At 41.7% G+C, this 21,818-nt stretch overlaps 1 protein-coding gene and 1 long non-coding RNA gene across 2 annotated transcripts in view; both read left to right on the top strand.

Moving 5' to 3' along the window:
• LOC105456015 overlaps positions 1-21,226 on the top strand; it is a 112,000-nt gene extending 90,774 nt beyond the window's left edge. Inside the window, exon 3 of the mRNA XM_011699780.1 lies at positions 21,118-21,226. Within this exon, the coding sequence (XP_011698082.1) occupies positions 21,118-21,185 (68 nt within the window). The 3' untranslated portion in view covers positions 21,186-21,226. The remainder of the gene's footprint in view (positions 1-21,117) is intronic.
• LOC105456014 lies at positions 11,510-18,331 on the top strand. Its single transcript, XR_975204.1, has 2 exons — positions 11,510-11,771; positions 17,952-18,331. It is a non-coding gene; the product is annotated as an uncharacterized LOC105456014 (long non-coding RNA).
• Positions 21,227-21,818: the final 592 nt, after the last annotated feature.

The raw sequence follows: 21,818 nt of genomic DNA, 5'->3' as shown, positions 1-21,818 counted from the left end.
CGTATCTTCTCTTGTGTCAAAATGCCCCGCTTGAATTTCACAAAGAGGCCCCTGCGTGGCATCTCTCGGTATTGCGAGGAAAGGAGGAAACACGGCTGATCGAAGCAGACGCGAAGAGGGGTACTAATAGAGGTGTGTACTGAAGTGGCATTAAAATCCCAAGTAGCGTCCGCGAAGTAACGCACGGTGTAAAGGTTACAAGACGATCAATTAATCACGATGATTTAATGTTCTTATCACCGCCGGATCACGCGATTTTAAGCTCTTATTAACGTCTCTGTCATTTGCTTCGTCTTTGCGTTATTTCGCTGTGTATAATAATAGTTCGCCGGGTTCGGATTGTCTGAGATGTATTAACGCGCGCGGACAAGCTGGCGCCAGACGTCGCGTAATACACGCCGGGATTATCTCCAGATTGTGTCTTAATATCGCGTAAAAAGACGAAATTGACTGTCGCAGCAGCTTTTCCCGGCCAAAGGCTAACATCAGTTGCATCAGTGACATCCAATTACATGTGATAACGTATATTTTCGTAAGAATGCGATATCGCGGTAGACGGCCGAGACGGTCGCCAGCGCGCTATACATGCCATTAACGTATGAGCATTGTTACGTAATGTCGGAGTGTCGCGATCGTGTCGAGGGATCGGGACCGTTGTCGACTACATTGAAATGTCGACAACGAGCTAATCTATACTCGGTATTGCCATTTATATGTTTTTACATCAACGATCGATCACGTTTGGCGATCACGCGCTCAAAGTGATAATTAACATAATCGCCAATACATAGAAATAATTATCCGAAGACTTTGACAATAAACGCCGCTATAAATCATTCGCTTGCGGTGACATTCGCGCGTGAAGATCCGTGAGTGCTTGTCTGAGCATGCCGAGAGGCAATATCGAATGCAAGGCTTGCAACAGGTCGACGTAAGGTTGGGTCAGTTAAGCTTACTTAGGTCACGTCACGATGATTGCTAGGCCGGCTGCTCGATGGTAGCCGCTATCTGTTACATAGAAGGCGAAATAAACCCCCACGAATGACTGTCGCTCACGCTATATCCACCTGTTGAGCATCGCTTATGTCGTTTTTCCTATTACTGCCACCTATCGCGATTACCATCGACAACTTTTCACCCCCTCGTCGTATTGTGCGCGTGAAGAAGTTCGAGGGAAAAGTTACATTTTCCGTTCGGCGTGCAAGTTAACTCGTGTAGACGCGAAGATATTTTTATTTGTTTTATGATGCTCGTAGAACAGAAAAAGTAAAACTAACGTAATATAATTAATATACATATATGTGCGTTTGCGCAAAGAATTCCTTGTTCCAGCGATATTAATTAGTAGAGAGAGAGAGAGAGAGAGAGAGAGAGAGCTTATTAATTTGAACACTACATTAAATATCGTAAAATTATTCTAGCGCGACTACAAGTCCAATGCGCGTTTGGACATTTTTCGAAAAATGTTCACGTACGCATTTAATTGCATCTTTTTAAATCTTTTCTTCACATTACCGGAAGTTATTATCGCGATTTATTATCCTATTCATTCGCGAGAACATGCAATACGATTCTCTTTTTTAAAGAGAATGTTTCTTCGGAAGCACGGGCTCGGCTTCTCCCTAATGTGTCTTGACGATGAATGGATTCGAAAGATATACGATAATAGGTCGCGCATTTTCAACTGCGCGAAGATGGGATTCGCAGAATACTCGCGAATTATTCCGCGGAATAATAACTTCCACGAAGCTGAGTCGAGTCATGAATCGCCGCATAGTTTCCATTCATGGCGCGGCCTTTGAATCAAGATCTCTGCCGATGTTGCGTTCAATAGCGGCGGTTGAGTCATTTCCGATAAGATAGACGAATTTCTAGAAGAAACGACGGGAGAGAGGGAGAGAGAAAGAGAGCGAAAGAGAGAGATCACGGATTATTTGGCGTCCGATAACGCGAGAGGATGGCGTTACTTTGCGAAACACATCAGCCTTGATAGTGCGCGCGGGCATCGTTCACTCCCCCCTATGTATAGCACCACAATTGAGTGTATTATTATTTCCGAGAACATTTATCCTAGTCTGCCTTCGCGTCGGTACATGAATTTCGATGAATTTAATATCAATATATGCACGGTTGCATATCTGCACGTACGGATGCACCGATGCAAAAAATTTCGATTGCATCGACGATCCGTATGCGATTTCGTATGCGGGGCGAATATCCCGTCGCGTTCCATCGATAATTCAATGCTCATTATCATTCATATTCGACCGCACAGCGCTATTATAATTGCTCGTAGCGAACCGGTAAACGGTTGCGGTAATGATTTATCGCGACAAAATGATGAACCGGATGAAGCTTATCTCGAGCTATTATTTTTCTTCGACTCGCACGCTTAGAATCCCCTCCCCCTCCCCCTCGCCCGCGCGCGAACCCAGCCCCGGCTCTCTAAATAAATGCCACGTTGCCTCGCTGCCCATCAGCGTACACGTGCTATTAAACACGTGATGGCTTTCTAATGGCTCGTTTAATCTCGCATTCATTTGAAATTCAACGATCGCTCGAATCTCTCTGCGACCGTAATACGGCGATGCCCTTTATCGTTGCGCAACCGTAATGTCGAAGTTGCAACGGCACATAAATGCGCAGGGTGGGAGGGAGGGAATGAAAGGGGAGAGTACAGATTATCCGCCCACTATGATCTCATTAACTTGCGCTGCCGTGGAAAACGAATCGATCGTGGTTCTTGGCGATCGATCATTGCGCAGGCGATAAATCATCGGCGCACGCTTGCGGGCGCGTCGGATTTTCGTCGAGCCGCACGCGCGATCGGCAGCGCAATAATTAATTAATGAACGCGCGCAAACCAATTTGAATTATGCTGCACCGGCTTGCCGTTTCGCCAGCAACGATTTGGATGAGAGATCCATTTCTGCGGTCTATACGCGCGAGTATAGGTACATTTCCACGTCTGTGACTAACGCTTCGCCGGATAAATAAGCACATAGTCCAATCAAGTATACAGCGCGTTTTGTTGGCAATACTGCGAAGCTATTTACTTTTTTCCTAGAGAAGATAACATACGTGTACATTAGGTGTATAACGTGTACTAAAGTCACGGTGCAAAATGACTTGCGGACAATTTATAATTTATAAGCCGAAATCTGCGACGTGGCAATGTTAAATCCTAAGCTTGATTTATTGGAAGGTGTATTATTATATATCAAGCAAAGAACATGAACAAACATGAATGAACGAACATTGTGATGAACATGAATGGCGCTGCGAACTCAAATTTACATATTTCCGCAGGAATAACTGATCCGCACAGTCATTTGGATTTAGCAGACCCATGAATCCGAGCTCAATAACTCTGTAGACGCTCACATATATTTATACATCATATATACCCGTATACATACGCTTTTGCGAGTTAGTTCTATAAACATATTTAAGAAAAAATAGAAGCAAGATACAACTTAATTTAAGAATAAGAAAAATAAGACTACTAATAAATAGATATAGATTTAAATGATACATCTATACATTTGATATAGAAGGAAAGTGGCAAAAGCTAGAGTTAATTTTATTTATATCTTAATTGAAAAAAAAAATTACATCGACAAATACGTTATTTTTTTTGTCTTGAAGGAACATCAAAGAAAAATCATTATTACATTCGTCTATGTTCGTCCGTACAATTGTTTGTTCTTGCTAGCCTAGTCTAGTCCGCCTTAATACATATTTAATGTCGGCGTTAGAGTTGTATTACGAGACACGAGGCAGTCGCATTTGGCGCTAAATAACGCAGCGAGAGCACGACCATTTGGCACACGGTAACGAGCGCGTTGCACCGCTCGCCGCCGGCGGCGTCGATGCTCTTTGTCAATATATCGTTTATATTCCGGGCCTGTTTCTCGGCTCTGTTGTGAAATTACGAAACCTGGAAGTCAAGCCCTATGATCTCCGGGTTTTTGTGATGCAAAAGTGGTACTAAGATCCATTCGGATCTGACAACCAAGGGCCACAAGAAGAAGAAGAAATTACGATACCCGGAAGATGACGAGGTATTCTGATATTTCTCATGACAACTCGAATCCGATCCGTGGATGAGAGACTGTGGGCTGAGCGGCGTCGCGGTTCAAAAGTGCGCGGCGGCGACGGCTCCGTGATGCAATAATAAACTGCAGCGGCGATCTCGACGAGACACGGCAAAGGGCTGCGGGTCACGTAGGATATATACACACCGCGACCGTTCTTCTCCTCCAACGAGCTGGCTGGCATCAGGTTGTTGATTCATCGATCGGTCTCGAGCGGTGATATTCCTCGTGACATTTAAACTATCCAGCCGGCCACGCTCGTTCGATCTCTCTGCGGAACCGAACGCTAATGCAACTGTTATCTAATAGCAATGCATATATGTATTATATGTAGTATAATGATACACTACGTAATTATTTAACTTTTTTTATTCTATGTCGTAAATTTTATGTTTCGCACGTTTCGCAGTATCCCTTGCGCCGAAATCAAATCGATATTTCAACATAACATATCTCTGTACACGCAGAAAAAGGATTAGCCAATGAAGCTAAAATATAGTTATGGCAGCTAAGATGATGTGTCGTTGAAATAGGGACAGGTAATGTCGTTGCTGCCGAAGTTCAATTTATTAGTTATTAAAAATTGTATATCTACGTAATGCTACGGCAAAAAATATTTGCTTCTAAAATTAAATGATATTTAGCGGAATCTACTATGTTATTTTATCTTCGCAATAGAGTAATAATATTTGCAGTATATAACTTATATACTGCAAAGTATAAATGCTAAATGCACTGTAGATGTGCATATGGCAGTGCCACGTTGCAAAAACAATTACAAATAAAATTTTCGCGCGTAGCTATAAATTTAGCTCTGTATGCTAAATGTGTATATGATATAAGACATTTAGGTACGCATGCCATCATTTTAGCTGCCTGTACTAATATATGCTTTTAATTTCAGTTAATAAATTTTTTTGTCACAGTGAATATTTTTTTATCTGTAATAGCTAGAACTTAGCAATGACACTAAGGCGGTAGCTGTTACAGCTTTGATTCAGCTATTGAAATTTAGCTACTATTACATTTTTTTGCGTGTATGTCATATATGTGCGTTTTTACATTATTTTCATTACTCTATCTTCCATCCACAGATTATTGTCTTCGTATAATTTAAACTTGATTATTCAATGTAAAATTGGGAGAATTCTATTTTTTCACGACTCCAGTTTTTTTTATTCAAGTATGCAATAAGACTACAGAGAATTCTGACGTATTTAATTGTGATTGGTACGATTATTACGATTGCCGTGTTATTCTTATCGTTCAAAGGGACATCGCACTACATGCCCACAATTACCTCGATTGAATGTACACTATCATTACACGGCGGTCGATCGTTGTCTAGCGATAAGCGACGTGTCACAGAGTGACGAATCACGAACGGGATACCGCGGCTTAGCAGATTGACCATTGACACACGTGCCGTTCTGCGAATGTATGCATTGTATTATAGACCTATCGCCCGCGTAAAGAGACCGTGGACAGACGGACGGAATGTATGCGTACATGAGGTTACGAGATTGACCATGCGACGACGCCGTCCCGACGTTAGCGCACGTGTGTGCGCGCTCGAGAGCGACGACGCTACTCTAATTCGAGATGATTTCATGGCCGCTTTAATGTTTCGTCTATTTATTTCTCTCAAGGCTGCTCCATCGTGAATTATGTCGCATGCGCGTTTTATATAGTTACGGTACACCGTCGTCTCCCACAAATTAACGTTGCGTTCACATAGCGTCGATTTCTTTATTTAATATACACACAAAAATTAATCTGTAATAATTTAGTTTTTTTTTTCAACACCACGGTGAACGAAGGAGCAAACGTTCTACGGAAATAACGAAGATAATCTCGAGAATCTGACGTTGATATTAGGCTCTTAAATTGATTTTCGAAACGGCGTCGATGGCGTATCTCGTAGCTCTGTGCGAGTATCATTACGTGAGTATCACATATGCGAAAATCATTATGCGCAACACGAGAGATGCGATAAAAGCGTGTGCGCGTCGCTGCGTGAGATCGTGCGTGCGCGAAAGACCGATCGCGAGAGATCCATTCGCGCGTAAGGGAGGGCGAGAGGTCGCTCGCATATGCGAGAGGGTGAGAGATCGCCGGCGTGCATTATTTCCACTCGATGAGCGTACGAGCGGCCGCAACTCGAGGGTTGCATAGAGGCGAGGATGATGTCGTGTGTCGACGTGAGCAAGTGATAAAAGGTTAATTAATATTAATCCTTAGTTTTAAAAATTTAATTAATTAGATTTCTAACATAATTTTATAAGGAATATTAATTTCTCGAATTAAATTTTAAGTTCATAGAGTTTGTTTGAAAAATTAGAACTAGAATTAGAAGGATGTATAAATTCGTTAATAAATTGTATAAGTTAAAGTTTTTCGCGTAGAACTTTCATCGAAGAAAGTTTGAATTACGTGTTCATGTACAAATTCAGGCAATTGCGTGAAAAACGAGAAATTAGGAATCGGATAAATTTTAGATTTTAATAAAAGAAAATCTATAAATTTATAAACAAATATATTTGTGGAGTGTTTGAAAGAGTGAGTTATTAAAAAATTGATATACGTGTCATATCAAATAGAAATAGCAGAATCACAAAACATGATTTTTTTCTCTCCCGGAGAGAAAAAAGAGATTTTTGATGTTATTATAGAAGATATTTCCGGAAAGAAAAATATATTTCTAAGTGCCAGCCATATAATGTGTCGAGGGAAAGCTCTTCGATCTAACTTGCGCAACATGCCCTAGCGTAACCGCAGCCGCCGCAGACGACGATATCGTAACTCGGACTCTAGCCGTTCTGATGCAGACGCACCGGGAGGGCATCGCGGTGTTCTGGTGTGCGTGCCTTTGCGAAAGTGCTCACGGAGTAAGAGAGAATTGCGTTCGTGTTATTTTCAATCTATGAGACGACAGCACATGCGAAAAGAGAATAGAGAGACAGAAAAATCTATTTATTTTGGAGCAAGGCTTATAAGAGAAAGAATAAGCAGAACTAATAATAATAGAATAAGATTCATATGTATAACATACATATGATAAAAGATATTTATGTATATGTAATGAGAAAAATATATAAACGTTTTCTTTTTCGTTTAAGAAAGAAATAAGAACTGATTATGAAGAAAGACTTTTTTTTAAATCTTTGTACAAAATTTATTAATCTTGGATATTTCTTTTTTACCGAAAGAACAGTTACATGCGGATAATATTCTAAAGAAATAAAATAATTAAAAATACAATTTTCGAATAACTGCAAGTGACACTGCAATCTTATTACTGACCTAGAATAAAAAGATAATAATTTATTTAAAAATAAATAAAATTAGTCTATGACGTGCGTAACATTGTAGCTTGCAAAGTAGTAGGATCAGCGTCCAACCCAATCGTGATTCGTTTCTGAAGTCTGGAATTTAAAGCGCGACGCGGCGAATAATTGAAAAGCGTCTCCGATGAGAGCGAGCGAGAAAGCGGGCGACCGCGGGAGCGAGACGCCCGCATTGAAGAGAAAGAAGAGGGAGGGTCGTAGATTCGATGGGTATCGTAGGAGCTCAAGGAGGGACCCAGGAGGCCCGACAGACTGACGCCAGGAACCTCGCCGAGTGAGACGGCCGGCGCCCCGCGTCGTCGTTGTGCCTGCGTGTCGCGTTCCGTACGTGCGTAAGCGTGCTGGCGTATGCGTGAGCACGTCACTAGCCGCGCGCATATAAATACGCGCGCATCTGCAGCGGTTTGCTTCTCTTCTTCTTCTTCTTCTTCTTCTCCGTTACACGTTCGTCCCTCGTTGTATCCTCCTTCTCCTCACCGCTCCACGAGAATGTGGTTATTCGGCGTCATCTGGATTCCGGTGTGAATCATAACGCTCTCTCAGGCCGTTCAATTTAAGAGAGCCGGTAGAAATTGAATCACGCGCGTACGACGTGACAGGACCACAGCGAGAGTGAATTTTGTGCAAATTTCATCAAATATCATATATAATATATATATATAATAAACAAAATATAATAATAAATAATTCTACATATATATACATATATATATATGTACATTTTTAAAGCAAATATAGAAATCCATTAATTACAATAACATTGTAGCAAATTAATGACTTTTTTATTCGTTTTAAAAATGTATATTTTGCAATGTTCTTTAACAAATGTTAAATTTATGCCGCGCTGATATAAGATGTTTTAATGAGGTTCGCTATTCTCATCAGCGATCGAAGATCACTCTATAGGAGAGGACGAACATCGTCGTCTGGTTGTGAGCGTGATTCATGCCAGCGGCGCCGACTAAGAGATCGATCGACGGCGAGATCGTCTGATACAATACAGTGTGTACTGTCAGCGCAATTTGTGAAACGCAATTTATACAACCGCGATTATGCAGAAACGATAGAAATACGTCGTGGTTTGTTTATTCAATCGTAGTCACACGTATGATGAAATCTAAATGCAAATAAGCGGACGTAATTTTAAATTCGTCTTACGTTAAGAGACAAAAGTATACCGAAGCGGCATTATTCGTCTTATAGTTGATGCGCAGAAGGCCGCACTGTTACGTAAATTCTAATTACATCCGTCACCCGTCGGTTAACGCGCGTTATTGCAAGGTATATAAGTAAATTTTAGAACTGCAATGATGCATCGGACGCAAGTAAATTTCGATCTTGGAAGCAGCAGCGGCAAGAACGCTCTTTTTTCTTACATCGGGCAAGGACGTTTCGTCGGATTTCTCCATCGTCGACAGTTTCGAAGGGGCGGGAGGAGGTGGAGGAGGGCGGGGAAACGAGGTTGCGACAACCAGGAGGACCAGGGTCATCTCACGTTCACCTCGTAACGCTCACGTTTGACCGAATTCTAGTCGCGGGTCTCTCCGTTGCTTTCACGGAGAGGAGAGCCTGTTTCTCTGTCGTGCGCTTAATTCGATTTACCGAAGGATGTCCCGGCGATGTCTTAGTGATATTTCCTCTCTGTCGCGACTATCTTTTGAACATTGTATTCCGTTGCTTTCTAAGAAATTGAGTCGTTGATCACATTGATTTTTTTTTTGGATAATTAGAAAATTGGAGCAATTATGAAATGAAAATAAAACGAGAGGGGAAAGATGAATAATTGAAGAGGTGTCGCAAATAACGATGAAAATATCGTCTAAAAACGATTTGCACGATGCGAATCAATTGCATAAAGATTTATAAAAATGGTACAACTACGGGTACATATCGTTTTTGACGTTAATAAGTTTTGAGATAGACGTAATTCATAAAATTAAAGATCTCCAGCTCTTCGGTATATCTCCGTAATACAAGGAAGCTTTCCGAATTTCAACGAGATTGAAGAGGGGCATTTTAAATTTTCTCGAAAGATCAAATTATATTTTATATGTATATGATATTTCAAATCTTATATTTCTTTTACTTTATTGCTGACTTTTGATACATTCAAATACGTAAAAAAAAAACGCTTTACATGAATATTTCGCGGAAAATCTAACGGCAATTCAGTAATCGCTTTCCGGAGTAGATTCGATCGAGCGCAGTGCACTCGAGGAGCGAACGCATAAGAATGCAGCTCGCTTGAACCTCGAGCTAAGATCAGGCTTTCTAAGGATTCCTTGGGAATCGGGGTCAGAAAGGAGCCAAGCTGATTCTTAAATCATCGATTCGGGGTCGTGCTCGCAAACTGCGAAGTGTTTCAGGATTCTCTCCTCTCTCGTTCTCTTTCTCCTTATGACTCCTTTTTCTTCCGTTAATTTATTATGTTCGTTGTGTCGTCCGATATATTATACATGCTTTTGACAAGAGATAATAATAACAACTACAATCAACGTTAGCTACTCAAAGATCTTTTTTGGATGGAAAAATTGTAAATATAGAGTGTATACGACGTGGAAACAAACAGAGACGCAATTCAATATGTTGTATAGATTAATTATTGTTATATTGATGTATTTTTACTTTAAATTTATACAAACAAAAGAACAAAATGTTGTTAATGCTATTGTTGTCAAGTTTCTTTGGAACATCGATAGAGTGAGCGGAACAATGAATGGAATTTTTTTATATCCGCGTAAGAAAATGAATTATTTTTTCGAAGAAAAATCTATTTATTTCAAATGATTGCAGTAACAAAAATTGACGGACTTCTCTGAATACATTTTATAATTGAATTTAAACTTAAATTTCTATTAAGCAAAAATGTACTTAAACAAAACTTTTATTTATAGATTTGCAATAAGTTTACGAAGTCCTTTGATGCCTATTTATATTATATAGATTTATCGATACCTTTGATCCATAACTAATATTTTTCTCAAATCGACCTTTTTTACGCGTTTACGAAAGGTATTTTTAATACTTTCTGTAAAAGTCATCCAATCCAGCACAATAACACAGCAGTCGTTAGGAGCTTTGTGAATGGAAAAATACGAGACGCACAGTCGACGATGACAGACGGTCAGTCCGTTGTGAACAGCACCTTAGCCGTTGCTCATCATGTCCCTGCAGCTACGAAATACAAAGAGAGAGAGAGAGAGAGAGAGAGGGGGAGGGAGAGGGAAGAAGGATGGAGAAGTGGTGATGCTGTAAGTAGAGTTCTATTCCTAGATCCCGGGATACCCGAGAACAACCTCGCACAACGGAAAATCGAGAGGGCTTCCCCAATCCCTAGAACAGCCGCTGTGCTCCAAGTAACTTCGAGTAACTCGTCCCTTCCAACTCTTCCTTATCCTTCGCCCGTCTTTGGCAAACTTCATCTGAGAGCCCTTCACCCTTCGCTCTTGCCACTCGGAAGTAAAGTCACCGGAACGAGCTCGTTTACGGCATTCCACGTTTCTGTTTCTCAGATAAAGATAATTGGCCACTTGGACATGTTCTTTCGAAGATATTAATAATCGTAGAAAAGTTTGTGCAGCCTTCTAGAGATAATCCCACGTATTATTTCAGTTATATTTCTCTCTCTTTCTGTCCTTCTTTATCCCGATGCAGTTCTCACACAGAACGAATATTTCACGTCTATGATGAATGCTAAATAATGATACGTTTGTAAAATGGTCAAATGTAAAATAAAGGTTTGCGAAAGGTGCAGACCTACCGCAGTTGATCTATAATTAATTACGTTCTCAGACACAGAGCGAGAATAATAGCGATTGTTTTCGGCTGGCGATATTACTCGAAGAATAACTATATTAATAATAGTTAAAATAGACATATACGTTTATGGCTCTGCTTATTGAACAATCGGATAATTGTGGAGATCCGATATTTCCGATCGCTCTTCGATCTCGATATTTTCAAACGTTTGATCGCGCTATCGAGAATGCCATCGCTCCGCCCAAACGGAGCACGTTTTACGACCGTGAGATACGAGAAAACAATAGAAGGTGATTTGACGTACGTGTTAACCTTGCGCATATACGTATAACATTTCCACGGTAGTTAATTTCCATACAATTAAATACCGAACGCCCGATGCCCTCGTGGGTGATGCGACTTGATCGCATCCGGTCGTGCATTCGCGATCGATCCTGAATCGATTTGACAGAAGCCAGGCTGGAATGATCTCATCGAGATCGCTCCACGGGACAGTGTGCAATTCCTTCCACGTACACGCGAGCGATTCTCGTGCCCTGATTTAATCGAGATGCTCCGGTGACTCACGGTACGTTGACTATCGACAAGGTTTCAGGAAATGCAGACACGTTGCGCTCGGACAATCCTACCGTAATTGTTAATAACATTTCGTCTTAATTTCAATTCGATCTTTGAAGATTCAGAATTTTTAATTAATCAATCGTCATATTTAATATTATTTAATATTACAATTTAATATTTATTCAATACTGTCATTTCCGTTTTTGTAATGGTTACAAATTTATTATCTCTTTGAACTTAAGTGCAGTGTCTTGATTTCTCATTTTTATTAATGAGCGCAATCTTGTTGACGATTATGTCGCGAGTTCATCCCGAATATTTGAAGAGCGTGAATTCGGCTCTGAGATTCAAGCTCTCGCCGAGGGACAAAGGACTCGGAAACATCGATGTCGAGATTCTGATCCTCCCGTCGCCGCAGGGAGAGGACGAACAAAATAATTAAAATAATAAAATACAAAATAAATCGCGCGACAGTGTGCGTTCGGGCCTTCGAGTTTTCGAGATATATACGCGTGGGTACACCTCTCTCGCCTTCGTGAGGTAACGCTCACGCGTGTACATGCCACGGGATAATTCTTGTGTAAGAGAATTTACGATAAGCCGCGGTTAGGACCCGATCCGTCCCGTTCTGTCGCGGCCTTTTCTCTTCCGAAGGCCGCGAGCCCGGGCTCCGCTCGCGTCCTGTTTATTTACGTTTTGACGACGAGTTAATGGGGATATCGACGGCGCGTAAATGTATGCATGGGCTTGTCGTAATTCACGCTTTGTTGCGCGAGCCCCGCGACCGACGCCGCGTTTGGGATCATCCGACCGATGACAAACGACGGCTCGGCTGCTCAACGATTCGTGACTCATTTACATTTCGCTGGCAAAACGCTACGATTTCGCGGAAGATCTAAGCCGCGCGGTATTAAAAAGTATGCACTCAGACTTGCTGTGACTGGCAATAAATTTCGGTAAAAATAGCATCAAAAATCGAAAACATCGAAAACAGATTTAATTGTCAAACAAATGCTTGCATTCGATACGCCATAATAATTGGCGCATCGAATTGATCGAATAAGTACTCGGGAAAAATTGAGAGAAAAAATATTTCAATACAGAGATATCAAATGGAATTTAATTTTTCATTTCTCTATACATTCAGAAACTTTTTTTTAGTCTTTGTAAAAGATATTAATTGTATTGCTAGATTTTTGCAGGCACATATATACGTGTAATGTTTTTGTTACAAATCTCTACCTTTGTCAGAAAAAAAGGGAATACAAAAAATAATTACATTAAAATTATGTTAAGATAGCTGTCAATGTGCTATTTATACGCATCCGAGGCAAGTTATTTCCGCGAAGGCTGCAATAAATTATCGTTCATTTTCAATGCGCGCATATATAATCATTTTATCATAACTTTATTTTAAGATGTTCAGGATGATTCTGCGCAGAAATGCATCACGAGCTGGACAGACTTATATATAGAATATGTAGATTGTAACACAGTTGGTGTTGGACTCTATCTTTACCGGATAGACACGTGCAAACGCGCGCGATAGTTACGCGCTCGCGATGATGATTCGCGATGAAAAATCTCGATAAGTGCGGGATTACGTGCGGTAAGAGCAGACCTTGGAATTGTGACTCCAATGAGGTTCAAGGATCGCGCGGCGAGCGCATAATCAGGATGTGTAATAAAGAAGAGGGTAATGGGCGAGTGCGAAGTCTTCCTCGTCGCATCAGCGCCCGTATCGCGATGTATTAATCAACCGCAGAAATTGTCCTGTAATCCGTGCGCTCGGACTTATTAAACAGTCGCTATCCAACCATCGCACCGTTAGCGTGTGATAGCAGTAGCATGTCCCTCGCTATAGCTAACTAGTATACATATATAGCAGATGCATTTCCCGTTGCGGAAGTTTCGACGTACCGTGCAATCATTGACGATACATGACACGTTGACAACTTGTGACGCTTGCCATCCGCATTCCTAGCTCGAATAAAAATTTGCGGTAACCGAAAGAGCGTCGACTGCAGGCGCGTTAATATTAAAATCGAAATTTGCTTTGAGAATTTGCGGAATCGCTTATAAAATACAAAAATACGTTGAAACAAAATATTTTGAATTTATACGCATGATATGTGCAATATTTTCTGAGCATTAAAAATGACTATTTATAGATATTTCAAATTCACTCGAATAACGCGTATAATAATATGTACCGTTTAGGGTTGCTGATCCGAAAAGTATCGGGGGTATCCGAGTAATTACTCCAAGCAATTGCTAACAGACGCATTGCCAGATCTCTGATTTTTGCCAAGACTTTCCCAACTCAACTCACATTCGACCGGCTGGCTGGCTGGCGAGCGGAAATCTTAGAATGACTCGACTCTGACGATCGTTCGTCGGACTCTTACGCAAGCGGCCGCCATTCGGTCGGGCATTCAGGTGTGTGCGTGGGGATTCCTCGTGGCGCCGGTCGTCTGGCGCGCTCCATGCATTCGCACGCGTGTTCCCGTACGTGTACGCACACGGCCGGCCGGGTGCGTACAACGTTACACGTGAAGGCAGTGGCGTATTTTGGTATCTCTTCTGCTGACACGTTGTATCCCCGTGCAATCCGTGTAAAAATCGTGTCAGCGTATAACTCAGGATCTGAGCAAATTTACGACGGTCATTATTCTTTTCTTGACTCATACGTTTCCTCTTTTTATGCGCGGTTTTTATATGACGCAAACATTTTTTTTCCGCACACTCTTCCATTTCAAGATTTGGGCGAAGGGGGTTTCGCTATGATATGTGTCTGGCTAATTAATATTCATGTATTTTTTTCCGGACACGTATAACGACGTATTGTTACGTATTACCGCGACACACGATTGGACGTCCGATTGTAAAAAAGCTGCACTTTTGTCTAGAGGTGATGGAAAAAAAATGAATACGCCACTGTGCAAACGACGGAGATATATGTCGACCGCGCTGGCACGAACAACGTTCGACGGCATCCGCGGAATTCGTCAAACGCAATTTATTCGCGATAGCCGATCGTTATATGATCCGGGGCTCGAGATACGTCGAGAGTAGTGTTGTTAACACTGGATCCGGTTATGATAATATTAGCGCGCGGCATTCGCCACTTTTCGCGTTCATAGATAAAAGATTAGGTAGCTGTAAACGTTGTAAGCGACACGCGAATATTTAATTATATACCTGCAGTGAATAAAGATGAAGATAGAAAATTAGAGATTAAATATGATTAGACATTCGAGTGTCGCATGTGCATAAGATTGCAAACTTCATGTAAAATTTCCTTTAATAAGAATTCACTTATAAAAATAAGAGAAAAATAAGGTTTTATTATAGATATTAATTTTGTTCAATTTTCATTGCTGAATAAACGTAATTGCAGATCGGTTATTTTCGAAAAAGAATTATTTTTTCAAAACTCAGCGGAAAGCATACCGTATTAGATTAGAGAGAAAATCCGATCTTTTGGTATACTCTGTATATTTCCTCGTCTATAATTCACGCGAATAAAGTCTGTAAAGCCTGATCGCGAGATTGCTGCTCGATCTATCGATAAATTTCGAGCGATTCAATTAGCCCTTCGACACGCCTCAGTTATCTTTCGTTAATCGGTCGGTTTATTTTAAAATCGATTAAAAACCCGACGAGAGAGAGCCTGCGATAATGCCGCGTGCGACGCGAGATTACCGGGGACCAGTTTCACGAGAATTTGCATACATAATTCTCCGCGCGCGGAGAGCCGTCTAATCGAAACGGCTTTTCCCCAACCGATATAAAACGTTCGACAGTCAACCTGTCTCGGCCGGCGCTGATAACACGCGCACGCATGTACGCGCGTGGGCACGTGTCCGCGCGGCGACATACGCGCGGAAAAAATCGGTGGTATTCACGGAGACGATCGGAAAGACGCGAGAAATTCCGCCTAGGTATGCTGGCACACCACCATCTGTTCTGTCTCGTATTTTCCTCTCGACGTCGGTAATATTCACCGTATAATCCGACAAACCGCCTGCTGTTTTCGATCGCATTTGCATTACCGAATAATCGAGTCGCGATTCAAATTGTCACTTGATCGTTGCGTATTTTCGTGTACCAGCGACGTCGAACAATTCTATGAGAGATTTTAAATAGAAAGCCTGCTATTCGAGAAAAAATGGAGGTTTTGCTTCTTGCCAGAGGTTTGAAACTTCGCGATTAATGTACTACAAAACTTTTTTTTTTCGAATAGCTTTATAATACAAAAGTAGGAGCAACTAGCGGAAATAATAATGAAAGATCTAATTGTGAGTAAGCCAGGAAATTTCTCTGGGCAGCTTCGGAATTAAGTTACCTCATTCTCTGGACTTGGACAGACGCGACCGCAAAATCTCTCCAAGGGATCGCGCTTATTCCTGGCGCTTGTCAGAGATTCCAAAATGACGGTATTTAATTGAGAGCGTACGTGCAGGCGAAGCCACGTACGTAAGTTCCCCTCAACTTGGCAGCCGCTAACTGACGTGCGGATTCTATCTATTCTCGAAGATATGCCACCGCGTCGCGATGCTAACGTTTCAGAAAACGTCGTCACTCCGCGATTCATCGATGTTTCGTATCTTGAGATATTACACTTTCGACAGAGCCTCATCGAGTTATTCCGTACTAAAAATGTCGTGGTATTTTTTGCTTTGTCTTGGCTTTCGAAGAGTTTATAAATTCGAAGCTCCGAGGGAAGATTGAGAGCTACAGACACCGCTGGATTTTCGCGTTATTTCCTTAAATATAATTCGCTTATTCGCGAAATAACGCTTTTCAGGTCCCGCGGACGGCGATATTAATAACCAAATGGAAATAATAATTTTATCTTTGCCTTTCTCCGCGCGTGTGGGAAAGAGGATCTCTTTGCCACCATCCCGCTTCTCTCCGCGCTCGTAAATAGAGCGGCTTTCGTATGTGCATATACTTTTTGGAGCCGTCCCGAGAGAGCGAAGTCCGCCTCGTCGCAGATGCAGCGTGACCTTCCGTCACGATCCCTCTCTCGTGCGTGAGAATTCTCCGGCTTCCTCTGGCTGCGACGCCGCGACGTCGGGTTATATTTCTTTTCCGACTCGGGCTCGTCTCGTGTTCGCCCCGCGAAGACAAATGCGGGCGCCTATGCTCCAACGACGGGGCCGTCAATTGCGTCCGCCGTAAATAATGGAGTAAATCCACCGAAATTTGTGGCCGCCAAGTGCAAGATCCTTAAGTATCGCCCGTGTGATAGGATTTTCTCTCCGCGTCGTTGTTTATTTCATTGAACGTTACAACGTCATCGCGAAATTTCTTCGAATTTAATTAAGTAATTTATTCATTTGACGAAATAACATAGTGGAGAATCGTGTCATAATATGAATAATAAATATAAATAAAAAAATAATTTGTATTACGAATGATGAAAAGTATGACGAGATTTTCAAAGCTAAAATTATTCAGTTGCAAAATTTATATCCTTGCCAAAATATAAAAAATAAAGCTCTTCTGAAAATCTACTAATATTTTATATTAGTCTTCATATATCATACGGACTTTATATATATATATATGTATATATACATAAAATTCAGCACGCAGCAAGAGAATAAGCTCAAGTAAATTGAGATAAATAAAGTGCAGGATTTAAAAGCACACTGGAGCGGAGTTTTAACGCAAGGGGATGTGGTGGGCGTGCTCTTCGAGCACGATATCGCATGGATTATTCGTTAAATTCTGAAGGCTCGGTGTGCGTGTCGTTTGACGTCAATCGCGTTTGAAAACACGTTTCGTGCATTCGTGATTAACGCCCTCGCGTCGCGCATCGAGCGCGACTGGCGCCTGCAGGACGGTCGGTTTAATTCAACGTGACCGAATTTGCATTTCGGTCAAACGTGTCGTCCGCGCCCCGTGTGCCGTCGTTTAATCCCCTCGATATAATCCCGTACCATAGAAACGCACTCGGCCGCGTCCCCATTATCCGCGTATATACGCGTTACGCGCGGAACGATATAAGCACGGACGATTTCGTATGCGCTCGATTATCATCGCTTATCATTCACCGAGAAACTTCTCCCTCGCGCGCCGTAATTGCGACAGCGATAACCGGTTGGGCTCGAGTAATCGCGCGCCCTTACAAAATACGACGAGAAACTCCCCCGGTGATACCTTTATTTTCTTTCAGCGCACGAGCAAGTAAAACATAAGAGGCTTGACTCGATCTGATATTGCTCTATGCGGATCATTTCCTGAGAACTGATCGTGTCAATTTCCTCGATGGGTCTCGACAGCGACTCAAGCTGGGTGCGGTTGAAAGGTCGTCGCGCGGCCTCCACTAACACCAAAGAATACAACCATTCACCGCCCACTCGAACGGGAGCTCCCACGAATGCGGGATTTAAGGTCATTCATTCCGCGAGAAAGTAGACGAGAGCAGCGAGAGGCGTTAAACCGGAGATTGTTGATTTCTTTTGCATCACCAAACACTGCAGGGATTCGCCCGATTTTTCTTCATCTTTAAGCACGATCTGTCTTTTTGAATAAATCTATAATATCGAGCACTAATTCGCGATACTTTTGATATTATTATTAATATTTTTTCAGTCATATTTTTTACGTGGTTTATATTATGGCCATGTAAAAAAAAATATTTATTTTGTACAGCTAAATGTTTTTGAGATAGATTATATTTGTCTCGCATTTTTGCGAAAAAATGTTTCTAAAGATTGCCGTATTTTTGTGGTCTAAAAATCTCGATTTATTTAACTGTACCTCGCAAACGTAAACGCGAGCGAGAGGAGTAAACGCCGATAAATCCAACGGTAACGTTTCCGCGTCACGCGTCGCTCACATCGCGATGCTCCAATCAACATTTTCGTGCGATCGTAAACGGAAGTTTTTGGCACGGCGCGACTATCCGAGCGACACGGCTCGGGCAACGCTGCACATGCATACGCAATGCAATGTTTCCTCTGTAGTTGTGCGATGCAATTTTATATGTGTACGTGTGATTCATGCGTCTATCCGCGAAACCTCCCATACGCGCATGTATCTGCGATGCGTTCGAATGCCGCGCTTGTGCGCTTTTCGTTGGTGTGCATGGCGTACCGCTCTCAAATTTGTGTGTGTTTGTGTGTGTGTGTGCGCGCGCGCGTGTATATATATTCCGTATGCTTTCGTGTGAGTGCGTGTGTACCGTAGGTATAGGTACAGCGGCTTTATCACGAGCACAGCTGGCTCGCTTCCATAAACTGCGCTCGTAAAAACTTCCGAGGCTTCCCCGGAGCGAGCTTAAAGCCCCGGCTGCATCGGGCGTCCGGGGGACCGGAAGTCGACAGGCCGCGCGGGTTTTTATACGTGCGCGTGCGGGCGGACGGGCGGTATGTAGGTCGAAGGACGGATCCTGTCTTCGAGGACCCTCAATCGCGCTCCATCGATCCAGCCCGGTCGCCGCCGTAAGGGCTGGGAACCGTCGTACGTCCTTTCTCGGCGCTTTCCTTCCTTCCTTCCTTCCTTCATTTCTTCGTTCCCTTCTCTTCTCCCGGGGGATCTCCGCGCCCTTTATTTAAGGTCGTTATACATACAGACAGCTCGGTGTAAGCGGAGTGCTCCGATTTCATTCGCGGTCATTAACTCGAAAGGATTGAGGCGGAAGAGCGGATTGCCTGAAGGGTGTCGGTAATAACGACGCGGCGTATAAGACGGAGATTGAAACTGTAGCGAGGGGGTCGATTCTTTTACGTTGATATAATTTAAGGGAGACTTATATATTACAGAATTTTGACGTAAATACTATAATTGTGGTATGATTATAATGAAGATAAGTCAGTAATTTCTTAAATTTGTAAAAAAAAATTTTTTAAGTGCTAAAATATTACACGTATTAATTTAGTTGTAACCATATTTTTATGACAAATCCTTTTATAATCTTTCGTGATCGGATTATATTCGAGTGCTCTCGTCGTATATATAGTCCGATCGAAGACTGTACGAGAAAAAAATATCAAATTTTCGACGTTACAAACTATAGATTAACTATCAGTATATAAAAATTGGAATTCTATGTTATTGGAAAAACACACGGAAAGAACGATTTTATTAAAGTACCTAAAAAAATTTATGTAGATACTGATCTGAAAATATAATTTTATTGGATTGTCAAAATAATTATGTGAGCCAAACATGATGAACAATATATTATAAAAAGTTTTGACGGTTTAGTAACTAATTTAAACGTCCTACATAATTATTTTGATAGTTCAATAAAATTTTCTCAGATCTGTGTCTGGCTAAATTTTTAAATACTTTAGCAAAACTTTCCATCTACATTTAGCAGATTGAGGATTAACGAAGGCGAGAAATTCGTAATAACTGCACAAGTTATCGATCCTTACGTGAGATGAGCAAGTTGCTGCGGATAGTCTGTGTTCGTGCGGCAATGTTGTGAGCGCTGCTTGAAGATCGAGGTAAATCCCTCGTCACGGTCATAGAGGGTTAAACCTCTATTACTTAAACTCGAGAGTTTGCCATTCCCCCTTGGAATTCCTCGGCGCAAGTTCATGCCAAATCGCAAGCGTTTCCAGCACCCGGTGCGGACTTTGCGGAAATGCAATCTGTCGCTCTCATCTTTCGGAGCTGAGCTCGTTGAGATTTCTGATTGACCGGGCAAAACGAAACGCCGCATTGACCGAGTAATATAGTCAGTAATACGAGAAACATTCGCGGGATCGATAAAGCGACAGAAATGACGCTCCTTCAGCATGGTTTAAATTTTAATCAATTGTTGATTAGAGTTTAATCAACTAATCACCGTGCGATTAAAAATTATAGAGTTGAACAATAATACCTGCATTGTACTTGTAATATTCCAAAATTAAGAAAAATCTTATTATTTGCATCTATCGAAACATTCAAGGCAATATAATTTCAATTTGCAACATTTCTACTCTTCTTTTTTTAAAGAGATCAGTTGCCATTTTAAAAGGTATAACGATAAATGGAAAATAATATTTTCAACGATTCGAAATAGGCGGTTTTTTTTTTAAATACTGCACACGCGGCTAACACAGAAAGTCACTTAATTATTTTCGTATGGCCGGGGAAATGAAAATTGCACGGACGACGTAATCGTCGCAGGAGCGTCTCTCTCTGTGACGTCGCTCTCTGCGTTCGCCGATGATGCTGTCGTCGCCAGCGCGGCGCAGAGATGAGCTCGTTCGTGCGTGAGCGGTGCACACACGTAACCGCTTAATGCAGCGGGGTCCCCCTGTGATGCAGGTCTAAAAATAAATCACGTACCCCGTCTGTTCATTCAATTGACACTATAAACTAAATTGAGGTTTTTCTTCCAGGCGGTACTCGGCACACAGACGACGACGATGATGACGACGGCGACGATTTGTGCACACAACGTATATAGGTATGTATACGTAGTGCCGTAAGTGTCCCCATTGCCCGCGCGAATTACCGGGGTATTACACCTCGTACGAGCGCGCTCGAGCGACTTCGTAAGATCTATTGAGCTATATTACACGCTGTTATGTAACGCGACGATGAGTACAGACAAGTGAAATGCTAATTGGAGACATCCCGAATTTCCTGCTCCGCGCGCGCTCTCCATCGAAGCGTTTGCGGTTACGCAATTATGCGGGGAATGAACCAAATTTGTGACAAATTTAGAGCTAATTAGATCATACGTAATATGAATCTTTTAAATTATTCTTAAGAAAAGAAGTACTGAGTGACAGAATGGAGAGTTTGAATTTTGCGCACGCTATTCCCATGAATTATTGTAGGATAAATACGAGATATATAAGTGTCACACGTGGATATACCGAAGGACCAACTGAGAAAATTGTTTCAGGATTGCGATATCAAAATTATAGGTTGTAATTATTTAAAATTGCGACATTAAATATAAACGAGAGGAGAGTAAAAGTATTTTTATTACTGTAAAATTTAGCTCGCGTTGGAATTCCACAATTTTCGATATTAATTAACTTCGTGTATAAAGTAATTTTTTAATAACATTTTTCTGAAGGATAATTAAGTT

This window comes from Wasmannia auropunctata, unplaced genomic scaffold (assembly GCF_000956235.1).
Source record: "Wasmannia auropunctata unplaced genomic scaffold, wasmannia.A_1.0 LD335828.1, whole genome shotgun sequence".
NCBI classification, from domain to species: domain Eukaryota; kingdom Metazoa; phylum Arthropoda; class Insecta; order Hymenoptera; family Formicidae; genus Wasmannia; species Wasmannia auropunctata.
This window is presented reverse-complemented; position numbering and strand designations above follow the sequence as displayed.